Source organism: Thamnophis sirtalis, unplaced genomic scaffold (genome assembly GCF_051295495.1).
Source record: "Thamnophis sirtalis isolate CommonGarterSnake01/CBP01778 unplaced genomic scaffold, rThaSir2_p1.2 scaffold_9, whole genome shotgun sequence".
Classification (NCBI taxonomy): domain Eukaryota; kingdom Metazoa; phylum Chordata; class Lepidosauria; order Squamata; family Natricidae; genus Thamnophis; species Thamnophis sirtalis.
In genome coordinates this window covers 17,977,225-17,990,706 of record NW_028261389.1, presented here as the reverse complement: position 1 = coordinate 17,990,706, position 13,482 = coordinate 17,977,225, and the positions used below count along the sequence as shown (strand labels likewise).

Below are 13,482 nucleotides of genomic sequence, written 5' to 3'. Positions count from 1 at the left end.
GTTCCTCCATTTTTTTTCCTACTTGCTTCCAAACAAGTAAAAACCATGTAGGCTGGGCAAGTAGTAGAAGCTATTTAGAAGCAATTCTACCTGGCTTTCTACTTTTAGATTTTGCTGAAAAGCTGGAATCTCTCATCTGGGTCATTACTTTATGGCCCTTGGGTAAGTATTTGTTTCTGGGGATGGACTGTTGAAGTACTGGAGGCTTTTTCAAGAATTAGACTCATAGTCTTTCTACAACAATTGAAATGTTCCCCTGAGCTAGGAATTAAAAAAATAAACCAAATTCCTAAAAACATTGAAATGAGACAAAGTTGTCACATTTAAATGGTTTAAAAAAAAATTCTGGTTACATTACTCTGATGTAATTCAACTCAACCTTTGAAATGATGGTGGACTGGTAGTTCTTAAAAATGTCAAACTGAAATTTAATTTTTAATTAACTTGTAATTATAAAATATAAAAAAATGGATTCATGAAGCCTGTAAAATAGTATTTGGGGAGAATGCACATGTATACATGAAGACTTAATCCTTGTATTTTCAAATATTATTTGCATTGCTTTTATATTTGTACAAATGCTGTATGAATATAAGAGCATATTTTTGCCAGGTTGTTCCTCAGCAAGAACATGTTATAATTATTTTAGAGCATGTTCTCTGAAGACAAAATTTGCCTTTCAAGTTTCCTATGTGGAAAAAAAAAGCAACAACTGTACAATACCAAATATAATGATATAGAGCAAGGGTTCCCAACCGGGGGTGCAAGACGATATTCCAGAGGGTGCAAAAACTTGGGTTTAGAAGTTTCAAAATTATAGTGTGTGTGTGTATAATTATATGCATATAATTATTTTTAACAGTGTGATAATGTATCAGAAACATTCTATGGGTGCAAGGTATAGAAAAGAAACCCCTGGTATAAAGAAATGCTTTTTTTAAAAAGAAAAACTCTTAGATACCAATGAGGGTCAAGCTTTATGGCCTAGGACCCCCTAATCTTTGGTCATCCCCCTTTCCATAAAATATTCAGCATGGATTATGACAGAAAAACCTAGGCGAGTATCGAAAGTACTTAGAATCAATTGCCAGTCTTAAACCAAGCAACTTTAAAAGGCAGCCGGAATGCTTTACAAGTAAAAATCCCTTTAAATTTTGGGGCGGTTTATATCTTGCCTACAATCCTATAGGATTAGGATCATCACACAATTACGTTGAAACGGGGGAGCAGTAGCTCCGAGTGAGGGGAAATATTGCTTCTTCTGATGGAAAAACAATTCTAGGTTTGTCACTAAAATTGCACGTAATATAACTTTGAACGAGTAAGGGGCACAAGGACTGTTCATTCCTAGCGCAAGCCCCATTCAGTCCCCCACCCCAATCGCTTCCCCCCCACTTCGGTGCACTCCTGAATGTGGCTTCCTTTCCTTCCATGAGAAGCGAGGCGAATATGCATTTTTGCCGGCTTCCACGCGTTAACAGAGAAGCACAGAAGCTTAAAACTACGGTCTGCTGGCTCATCCGTTTCTGACACACGCCGCTCTATTTTTCCAAGCCGGGTTGCGCCGACCCAGCCAAAGGATGCTTCCCCCCCCCCCCCCAACACCCTAACTTGGTGGGAGCGGCTCCTGCCTCGCTTCGCAAACCTCCCCTTCTTCCTTCAAAACCCTTATGGGACCCCATGAAGAACCGCAGCGCCGAATTCCCCTCAGCGCTGTTGGAACTCGGTATTCCTTCGCTCCCCCTCCCTTTCTCCCTCCCCCCCCCCGCGGTTAACGGTCCGTCTAGTCACGTGGCGACGCCCCGAATGCCGGAGAAGAAGGCCATGCGGTTGCCGGGGTGGGACAGGGCGGCCGGAGCCGGCTGCTGATTGGCGAGCCGTCGGCTGACCTTCCCCGGAGGCCCCGCCCCTTTCGTAGCTCCGGGGGCGTAGGGTTTATAAGCGGGGACGCGAGCGGGCGGGTGGGCTTGAGCTGCTTTGGCTGCTGAGGTGAGTCGTCGCCGGTGGGTGGTGGGTAGAGGCGGGACGGGCGTGAGGGACCGCTCGGGGGCTGTCATGCCGACGGATCGCGGAGCCTTTGCGGGCGCGTGTTCCTGGCTTGACTGAAGGATGTCGAGGGAAGAGGAGACGAGCCCTGTCACGGTCCCAATCCGATTCGACGAAGGGATGTCTCCGGCAGGCAGCTCCGGTCCGCCAACAACATGGACGGCTTTCAGCGGAGGATGACCCAGCGCTGCCTCGTCACTAGTGTCCGCCAAGCTGGCTGAGGGGCACTGATGAAAGTCCCTCTTCCCCCCCCCCCCGTCTCCCCGGTTCTGGCAGGGATGGGACTTTCCTGGCTTCTCTCTTTGCCCTTACCTGCTTTCAGAAATAATAATAATGGGAGGTGGGCTGCCAATTGGTGTCTCCACCTGGGTGGGAATTAGACTGATGGAGAGGATAACTAGGAAAATGGTCTATTCGAGTCCCTAGTAGACTTTGGATGAGGTGGTGTGGAGCTGCAGTCCTCTAATTCAGTGTTTCTCAACCTTGGAGACTTGACATCCTGTGGACTTCAACTCCCAGAATCCCCCAGCCAGCTGTGCTGGCTGGGGGATTCTGGGAGTTGAAGTCCACAGGATGTCAAGTCTCCAAGGTTGAGAAACACTGCTCTAATTATCTTTAGAGTAAGGGGTTGCTTGTTTCTCTTTGGAAAGAGGGGGAAAAATGCTGATTGGTTTATCGTTCACTCCTTGTCTGGTCATTGCACTGGATGTTGGTATAACATTTGTATGTAAAATGGGACTTTTAGTTTCCAAAAGCACACTCTACGCACACTTAAAACTGTCTATGCCCAGAAGCATGCATACAAGCACACACATGCTTACCAAGGTACTCCAAGATCTGTTTTCTTCTGCATCTGGAGGGCTTCTTCTAGCCCTTTGGAAGTTTGTATTTTTATTTCGAGGGATGCTGGTGCAGTGTAGCCTTCTTCTACCTTATGTGCTAACTGTCAGTAGTAATTATTTTATGCTTCCCTGGTCATCGGAAGACAGGAAGGGCAGAGGTTATGCTGTTTTCTCTCCCCTCTGTCTCTCCCTATAGGTTGCTGCTAACATTTCATTCCAGATCTTGTGTTTTTAGTGCATTTGACAAGATCCTACAGGCTTCTTTAAATATCTTTGGAATTTTAAACAAAGAAGCATCTGGAATTGAATTCTGTATATGAAACGATATTGTGCTTTTAGCTTGGTGTGAATTGTGGATGGTCCTTGGTGGATATGGCTGTTAGCACTATAACTAGGGCAATAACAGCAAATCGGGAGAAATTAAAGCATGAAGGATGTTGGTTCTTCTAGGACTCTGATTAAGGAGCTATAAAGTCTGCAATTTTTTTAACATTGAAATGCTGTTGTTGGTGTCTTTGAGGATTCTAAAGTGATGCCCGTCATTTCATGTTTAAAGGAGAAAATAGTTTGTCGCTTGAAAGTTCTGTGGTTCTGGAAACATCTTTTTGCAATGCAGTGTATAAGGCAATTTTTCTGCTGAAGGCACACAGCAGATCTCCCTGGATTGCACTCGCATAACGCTTGCTTTAAAGCTGCTGTGAGGAAGGGAACAGCTAATCAGTGCCGATTTCTTTGCAGCCCTAGCCGTTTCAATGGTGCAACTTTCACAGTCCCCCCTCCGCCGCCCTTCACCTTCATGCCACTCTGAGGAAGGGGAAGAGAAGAGCATGAAGCCAGATAAGCAGCAGGTGACCCAAGGTCCTCGAGGGGATAACCAGCCTCCCATGAGCCCCCTGCAGGCAGCTTTGAATTCTGCAGCCACAGCTTCTCAGGCATACGAGACTTACATTGATAATGGACTTATCTGCTTGAAACACAAAATTAGGAATATTGAAAAAAAAAAGGTAGGTATATTTTTTTCTAAATTAACAGAGTTCAATAATACTGTAAGACCATATTGCTTTTACTGAATAAGCTTCCTTTGCTTATGGCTATATCTTCCTTTATTGATTTGGAAAGCAAGGTGCTCAGGAAAACTAATCTATACTTACTGCTTATAAAAAATAATAATTTGCTCTATCCATTGGTCCAGAATAAGTGTATAGGTAATTACTTTAGATATTTGCAGCTTTTAAAATAAATTTTAAGATGGACTTTACATTTAATTTTAAAATAGCTTTGTGATGACAGGAATGGCTTTTAAATAGATATGACATACACATTCATTTCTTTGCTCCTTTATTATACAACAGTCCCTTGTAATAAAAAATATAAGTTAAGTTGTATAGAATTACTGGGTAATTTTTGTGCTGTCAGTATAATGAAACCTGCCTGACTGGAAATTACTTCATGCTTCATTAATCCTTTTCTTTCTGCTGAAAGATTGCTTTACAATGCAGCTGCAAGAGATTTGAATTTAAATATGTTAAAAGGCTATAGTTTTAACTATAAATATATATTATCTCTGAATCACAATGGTGCTTTTGATGTTCTAACATTTCTATTCATCAACAGTCTTAAAACACTGTTTCTGTGTTTAGAGAAATGCTAGGTCATATTAGCTCTGTTTGCAATTGCCTGTATAGAGCCTAGACTGCAGCAATGAATTATAAAGGGTATTTTTTTATTCATTGTTTCACTGATACCTAAGGCAGTGTACTTAAATATATTTTCCAGAGATGCCAGATTGAAAGTTAACCTTGCAATAGCATGGTATAGTATATGGTAGGAATGAAGGTTGCAATTAATGATGGGTTTGAGTGGTTCAAACTTGGCCTGTACCTGAAGAAAAAACTTGTTCATACTTGTGTTTGCAGCTCAAGTTAGAAGACTACAGGGATCGGCTGAAAAGGGGGGAGGTCCTCAATCAAGATCAGTTGGTAAGATTTCTGTTTTTATACCTCATTTTTACTGTTTTGTAAACATTTTTTTACATCTACGCTTTTCTTGATCAGTTAAATGGCACTTGGTGGGAATGGCACTTGTGCATATATCTAGCTAGCTAGGCTAAATTTCTGTTTAACTTTAGAAACCGAGTGTATATAGTGTTGTTTTTTTGTTAAGACTTGACATGTTATAGGCTTTAATAAATAAAATGGGATGGAGTTTGACACTAATGGAATAGAAGGCTTCTGGGAAATGAAATGTACTCCTTTCAGTGAAACTGTAGTTCAAGTTTCCCACCCCATTGTTAACCTATAATTTACTTAACATTGGCCTGTTGTATTAATCTAGTTGATAAAGGGATAAAGTAGTGGTACTGGGTTCAAACAATATGCTAATCAACAAACTAGCCAACAACATGTTAACTTAGCATGGTTGTGCAAATCATAGCTTATAACACTTAGACAAAAGAGCTGTGGATATTGCCATAGAATGGACCTGTCTCATCTGCTCTTTTACAGCCTTCTCTTATTTCCTGCAGCATTGTCTGAGTACCTTGCAATATAGCCAAATAATATGTTTCTGGGTGTTTCAAGAGATTTCAAAATTTAAGGTACTTGAACAAAGTTGGTTAATCTGTATGTATTAGCAAAATCAATAGCCATGATCTTTCAAATAATATCGTAATGCAGATTTTTATAACCTGGGAGCTTTCCATTGTATTGGGACCACAGCTTCTAAAATTCCTCATATGGAATAGCAAAAAGTAATGAAATGTGATGACACTTGGAGGAGTCTATGGGAGACGAATTAATGTTTTGATGAGAGGAAATTTGTGCTAAAGATTTTATGAATGGCGTTTAAATTGGTAAACAAAAACACAGAAAAGTTATAATGCAGAAACTTCAGAAGAAATAAATTAGGATTATTGGTGAATAATCATGCATTATTATAATCATGCATGACCAAATAAGATTGGTTGATTTTTCACATGTTTCATTTTGAGTGTAAGCCAGGGGCAGAAAACATTTTGTTTCAATATATGCACTTTGCATAGTAAAATCAAGTTAGTGTTTTAATCCACCCAAAGATGCCTTACATTTATTTTATTTGAGATGCTTCAAGACCCATCTCTGTAAACCTAGATTCATTTTTAAATGAATAAAAATTGACTAATTGCAGGAAGCTGTTGAAAAATATGAAGAAGTTATACATAACTTGGAGTTTGCTAAAGAACTTCAGAAGACATTTTCTGGACTAAGTCAAGAGGTGAGCAGAGCATATAATTGTGTTATTAGGTAATTAAGTTGACTCATTAGAAAATGTGTGAAGAATTGGATATATTTTTCCCCATTGCTAAGATAATCACAGTCTTGAATTATGCCTCTTTCATGGCAGAGAAGCTGCTTTTGACCAGTCATGATATGTAGGATGTTTTATTGTACAGGAAGTCCTTGACTTTCAACAGTTTGTTTAGTGACTGTTCAAAGTTACAACGGCTCTGGAAAATGTGACTTATGACCATTTTTCACAATTACAACCTTTGCAGCATCCCCATGTTCATGTGATCAAAATTCAGATGCTTGGCAACTAGTTCATATTTATGACCATTACTGTGTCCCAGGGACATGTGATCCCCTTTTGTGACCTTCTGACAAGCAAAGTCAATGGAGAAGCCAGATTCACTTAACAACCGTGTTACTAACTTATCAACTGCAGTGATTCATTTTACAACTGGGACAAGAAAGGTCATAAAATGGGGCAAAACCCACTTAACAAATGTCTCACTTAACAGCAGAAATGTTGGGCTCAATTGTCATAAGTCTACCTGTATCTACAAACAGTCAAAAGAAACTTGCATAATATGGCTCCTATTGCTTTGATGTAGGACAGTATTGGTGAACCTCTTTTGCATCTAGTGCTGAAATGGGGGAATCCCTGGCCTGCATGAATGTGGACTGGGAAGCTGAGCTTCCAGTTTCCGGCGTGCGCATGCGTGCCCGTTACCTGATCTTTTGGTTTCTGGCACTCCCACCCATGCATTGGAACCCAGAAGAGCAACGGAACGGCTGGTGTGTCCAGAGAGATGGGTCTGCATGCCACTTCTGTCATGTGTGCCATAGGTTCACCATCACAGATATAGAATATTATTGTGACAATTAAATTTCTTGCATTTTAGGCATTAATGTTTGTAAAGGCTTGAAATTTGGGACTTGGGAACTTCCTCATAAATGTGATTAAAATAATCATTGACTGAAGTTATTTTCCTGAGCTTCAGTCTGTCCATTGTTTAAACTATTTATGAACCCACTGCCAATTTCTTCCTCACATTGATACAGCTACTAAAAGCACAGCGGAAAGCGCAACGAAGAGAAACCTTACTGAAACTTGAAGCCGAGAAGAAAAAACTCCGCACAATACTGCAGGTCCAGTATGTGCTGCAGAATTTCACTCAAGAGCATGTGCAGAAAGACTTCAGAAGTGGCTTGAATGGTGCAATATACTTGCCTTCTAAAGAATTAGACTACCTCATTAAGTTTGCAAAATTGACATGTTCAGAAAGAAATGAAACTGTTAGGTAACTTTTCTTACTTTACCTTTAAATCAAATACATCTTGCCAATAGCATTTTGAAAATTTGGTTTTAAACTGTTGTTGGATTGTCTTGTTGCTGGGTTCAGTTTTGGGCACCATTTCAGGATGTATTCCCTGAAATAGTTTGCTTCCTTGACCAAGAGTAACGAAATATTTCTTTTTGTATTTTTTGTCTCACTTCTCTTGTGTGGCATAACTGCAAGAAAAGTGGTTATTTGCTCTTAGCTTGCTATGCTTCCAGCATAAGAGACATCACCTTGAGCAACAGGTAGATTTTACTGGGCAATGGGGTTTGATTAAATTAACCTTTCAAACCTGTAGGAGGAGAACCTCCATAATTCTGGCATAATACATACCTTAAGATAACTTGGTGCCCATGTGTACTCATTTGCCTTGACAAGGAAACTTCATACAGTACCAAATGAAACAAATTTATTTTAGTAATATGCGGTCTATTATGACTACTTTGGGACTTATCAATATATTGTTTTATTACTCTTAGATGTTATTTTAACCTATTCAGTCTAGAACTATGGTATAACATTTTTCAATCACATTCATAGTCAAAAAATTCAGATTGATGTGCCTAATTTTACAGAAATTTTACAAACATGATTTTCCTATTAAAATGTATTATTCCTTAAAATGTAGCCTTTTAGGCTCAGCTAAATTCTCTTAGATTGGAGTATATAAATGGACATTGTCATACTGCCATCAAATACAAAACCTGATTTCAGACAAAAAATGTATTATTTATTAGTATTCTGAAAAAAATGAACTTTGTTTTAGTATCCATTCCTACTGAGGTGGCAGCACAAGAAATTAGATTGGCGTTTTTAGCTGGAATGAAGTTTATATCAATTGCCAGGTTCAAACTTTACTAAGAAAAAGCCTGTTGCCAGCTACCATGTTTCTCCGAAAATAAGACATGCCCTGCTAATAAGCCCAATCAGGCTTTTCAGAACATGCGCCATAATAAGCCCTTCCCCCAAAATAAGCCCACCTCCAACTATTTAAGTGCATGCACAACTGGTTGCTGCCATTACCACTGTACCACCTACTGGTACAGCTTCCAGGGCAAAAAGAGGGCCGGAAAAAGAACTGCAGGCCAAGCAAAGTGCTTCACGCCTCATTCCCTCCTGTGCAAAGAGCCCGCCGCAAAAAGAGTGGCAGGCCAGCAATGCGATCACCCTCTCCTGCCTGTTCCCTCTCGTGCAAAAAACACCGCCCACTTCACCCCAATGGTAAAGTCAGCCTGCCTGGTTCCCTTCCCCGCCGTCCCTTTAGCTAGGGGTGGCAGGTGAGGGGGGGAGAGGAGCAAAGCGCGCGCCCTAGTGCTACCAGACTGACAGCTCCACTGTGTTCCTCGCCCTTCCGTCCATTGAAGCCCCTTGCAAAAAAAACCTCATGAGTTCAACTTGCGAGGTTTTTTTTACAAGGAGATTCACTGGACAAAAGGGTGAGGAACACGACGGACCTGGAAAGGTAAGAGCGCGCCTTACGGCCCAACACTGCCTACCTCGCCCCAATGGTAAAGGTAGCCTGCCTGGTTCCCTTCCCCGCCGCCCCTTTAGCAAGGGGTGGCAGGTGGGGGAGAAGCGAGGCATGCCTCTTACCTGTTCAGCCCCGCTGTGTTCCTCACCCATTCGTTCAGTGAAGCCCCTTGTAAAAAAAACTCGTTCAAAAAAAGAAAAAAAGGAACCCTTCTCGCAACTTCAAGAAGTTAGATTGAACTCGCGAGAAGGGATGGTTTTTTTAACCAGCAGCTTCCCTGGACACAATGGCGAGGAACACGACGGAGCTGGAAAGGTAAAAGGCCCGCCTCGCTTCTTGTCTGCTCCAGAAAATAATAAGCCCTCCCCTGTAATAAGCCCAAGGCCATATTTCGTGGGTCAAAAAAAATAAGACCCTTCTTATTTTCAGGAAAATATGGTAATTAACCCTAGTTTGCAATAAATAGCAAGCTGGCCTATTAGTTAAAACTTAATTGCAAGCTATTTTTTGAAAACTTTGTTTCTTTCTTTTTGCTTTAAGCATTGAAGACCAAATGGAGCAGTCATCACTCTATTTCTGGGACCTGCTAGAAGGCAGTGAAAAAGTAGTGGTTGGGACAACCTGTGAGTAGCTTCATAAAAAGAGGCTCTGTTGTTATAGTGGGATGTAAATATTTAAGGTAAAAGGCAGAACTGAGATAGCAACTTTTATTTCAGTCCATAAGGCCTTTGCCTTATTGCCTACATTGCTTGGTCTTTCCATTGTCTCTGAAATGGAATATTGCCAGACTTACAAATGTTGTTGACCACTAGGGCAAAGGTTTTAATCAGGCATAAAAGAGAAGACCATATTAGAAGAATGGGATTCAGTAGTGCTGTAGTATCATCAGTAGTACCTGTGGTTTATATCAGTTTTAGCATCTATACATTGTGTGTGGAAGATAGAACTTTTAATTTGTGAAGCAATTTGACCTTGATACCCTTGTGTTAAGGTATATTTTTTTGAGAACATGGTCATGGGATATATAAGGGTTTTCTCTGTTAATTTGTGATCTCATTTGGCTTAACACTGAATCCCACATTTTGTCAAACTATAATATGGCTTAGTTGCTTTTTACTTAGCATGTGAAAATCCACCTATTATTGGAAACTAGGTCATTATGGCTTGTTTAGCAAAGCATGATTTGAAATCCCTGCTTAGCATTTGTCTGTATCGTGTGTGAGTGTTTCTAGTACAATAGAACCTCTGGTCATGAACGCTTCTGACCATGACCAAATCGGGTTCCGATCAAAAAATTCACAAAATTTTTGAATTTGGTCACAAACACATGCTTGGACGGTGATCAAACACAGTCGCGGCCGATTCTCCCTTCCGCATCATTTTTTGGTAAGCGCCAAATTTTGAGTCACGACCAAATCAAGTTGCAACCAAAATTATGGAACAAATTATGGTCGCTACCAGAGGTTCTACAGTAATGTGGGATACTGGCTATTGGGGAAACCCTGATTTAGGTAGCTGTAAAATACATGTCACTAACATGAAATATTTATTTTTTTCAGATGAGTGATTTCTGCTAGCCAAAGTTTTGAAATACTTTAGTAATATCATTCAACATTGATCACTTTTTCTTTTAGATAAGCATCTGAAAGATTTGTTATCAAAACTAATAGATTCTGGATATTTTGAAAACATTCCTACCCCTTGCAACAAACCAGAAAAAAAAGAACTGAGAGAAGAAATGCTTGAAAAACCAAAACAATTATCAAAACCAGAGTCTGTCAATGAAATAGGTAATGTATACATTTAAATCTTAAATTATATGATTGACCTTGTCTGGACTTTCAGGTTAAGATGGGCTTGTATCAAGGCTATATGCATTTATGGTGCTCTCTTCATTTTTAGGATTTTAAGAATTTTTGAGGAATATAACAGTAATAAAGCATTGGTAGGAATCTGCACAAAAATCATAAGCCTAAGTACAAATCTGCAGGAATTGTTTTGTCATCTTTTGCTCAATTAGAGATTTACTGAACATGCGTTTTGACCAAGATTGTCTAAACCTATGCATGCAACAGTAACAATGTGTGTGCTTTGTACCAAGATAAATTGCCCATTGCTAACTTGGAGTAGGAAACAGAATTGGGGTTGAAGCCATTCAATCCAAAGTCTGAGTCTAGCTTCATATTTTACCCTAATCTGTAATGTAATGATTTGGGCTTAATACATTGTGTGAAGGAGGCCAAATGTGTCTTCATCAAATTATGGTTAACAAATTACAATATATTGTGTTAATTAACTTCACCCTCTTCATGCAATTACAGCACTTGCTTGTACAGGTACTTGAATTAAAGTTGCTTTTTTTTTTTCGTTTCCAGAATCTCAGAGGCAGCATGTTAAATCTGAAATACAACCTCAAGAAGTAAGTCCATCGTATTATCTGGTACATAGTACATAGTGGGGTTACAAGTAGCTTTTAATATAACTTTAATTATAAGGTTTGCATAATACAAGATCTCTTTAAAATCTTGAAGAACTTTATGTTCCAACAAAATAAATTGATTTTCATTTGTAATTATTGACTTCAACTTGTGTTTGCTAAATTCCTTCCTTCCTTTAGTGTACTTTACTTTATTGTCATTGCACATGGTGTAACGAAATTAAATGTTGTCTTCGGTGTACATTATAACTATAAAAATAAAAAGACAAACCCTCCCTCCCCCCCCTCCCTCCCTCCCTTCCTTCCTCTCTAGGAGCAAGGTCAATGATGGAAAATGTCTATTTCTATTATTTGAAAAAGTAAAAAAGTATCAGGGCATCATCGGTATTTGGTAATTCTGAAGAATCCTAAGTTTTTCTGAGGCATGTTACAAGCTTACAAGGGTCCATGACACAAACTGGCACAAAAAATGTAAAATTATAAATCCACACCAGCAAAAATCCCCACAAATGAGCCACAAAGCAAGTTCAAATAAAAGTAGACCCATGCAGAATATAGATTGAAGCTCAAACTAAAAATGTCTAAAATAAACTGAGTACAATATAAAATCAAAGTTTTGACCTGCTCTAAATTACTTACTATATCTGTGGGGCTTGGATTCCTCCCAGGTCTTAACAGTATGTTTACATTCTTCCTCATAGCTAACTGCTACTTCTGGGAAGATTCAAAGTTTTCTGTGAATTCTGATTTAACAGGCCTGTTTGTCCCAGGTCACATCCAACAATTGGATTTATTAGACTTTTAGAATACGCTGAAAGAAATCTGTTAATACAGCACTATATTTATCCTAAATCCTTGATCAAAATTTGTGTTTAACTGAACCTAATTAGAAGAAAATTGCATAAATTATTTAAGAAGCTAAAACATACAATTCAACCTTAATTTGTTCAATTACAAGATCTGACACAGTGGTGAAATTCATTTTTTTTTACTAACGGTTCTGTGGGCATGGCTTGGTGGGCATGGCAGGGAAAGGATACTGTAAAATCTCCATTCCCACCCCAGTCCCGGGGAAGGATATTGCAAAATCTCCATTTCCACCCCTCTCGGGGGCCAGTCAGAAGTGATATTTGCTGGTTCCCCAGACTACTCAGAATTTCCGCTACCGGTTCTCTAGAACCTGTGAGATCTTGCTGGATTTCACCCCTGATCTGACATATAATCAGTAAATGAAAAAAAATAACCAATAGTTGGATAAAGTAGTAAAAGGAATCCATCTCATTAATTCTGAAAGAATAATATTTCACATCCATTAAAATCTATTAGATTTGCCATAGGCAGTAACTGGACTGGAAATTGTCTATACAAACTGGCTATGCAAGTAACTTATTTTTATTTATCTTCTTAGTATATAGGCAAAGCAGGAATTAAGCTTTTATATCTTAGTGATAGATTACATTAAATTTATAATTGTTGAGCTGACCTAAATAAAGGTTTGTAAATAAAGTGGTTAAGGTACCAATCTAGAAAACAGGGGACCATGAGTTCATGTCCCACTTTAGCCATGAGAGCCAACTGGGTGACTTTGGGCCAGTCGCATTCTCTTAGCTCAACCCATTTCACAGAGTTGGTATTTGGGAAAAACAGGAGGAGGAGGTTCTGTTAGTTGGATATGTTTGTCGCCTTGAGTTATTTGTAAAAATAATAAAGGTGGGATACAAATAAATAAAGAAAAGGAAACATGTTTTATTTCTTTCATATGTTTCCTTGAATATTTTTAAAACAGTGATCCGTTCCTTTAACTTTATGCAGAAAAGGGAATCTAAATTTTTCAGAAGTAAGAACTGAAGGCCCAGCTTATTTATGAAGACAACTCTGAGCAGATACTTAAATTTGGCAATCTCTTACAGATGCAATAATAGTGGAGTGGAAAATGACCCAATCTGAAATGACAAGCTTGTTAGTTGGCCACTTCTCATGAAGCAAAACACGATGATGGAATTAAAAGCCCCATTCACTAATAAACACAGTTCACAGGGAGGCCCTGCGGCAGAGAGCTGGGAATACCTTGAAGTAATGTGTCATT

General features: G+C 39.4%; 1 protein-coding gene across 19 annotated transcripts in view; it reads left to right on the top strand.

Annotated features, from left to right (window-relative positions):
* The first annotated feature begins 1,935 nt into the window (after positions 1–1,935).
* The window catches only part of CAPRIN2 (caprin family member 2), a 35,390-nt gene continuing 23,843 nt past the window's right edge, over positions 1,936–13,482 (top strand). For 14 of the 19 annotated variants that reach the window (XR_015697697.1, XR_015697696.1, XR_015697694.1 and 11 more), the window contains exons 1-7: positions 2,890–3,892; positions 4,805–4,867; positions 6,054–6,140; positions 7,211–7,449; positions 9,500–9,582; positions 10,594–10,749; positions 11,335–11,378. Coding sequence is in view for 15 of the 19 variants with exons in the window: in XM_087722962.1 (XP_087579088.1) it covers positions 3,641–3,892; positions 4,805–4,867; positions 6,054–6,140; positions 7,211–7,449; positions 9,500–9,582; positions 10,594–10,749; positions 11,335–11,378 (924 nt within the window). In the remaining 4 variants the exon portion in view is untranslated. The other 5 variants (XM_087722965.1, XM_087722964.1, XM_087722954.1 and 2 more) reach the window with 4 other exon arrangements.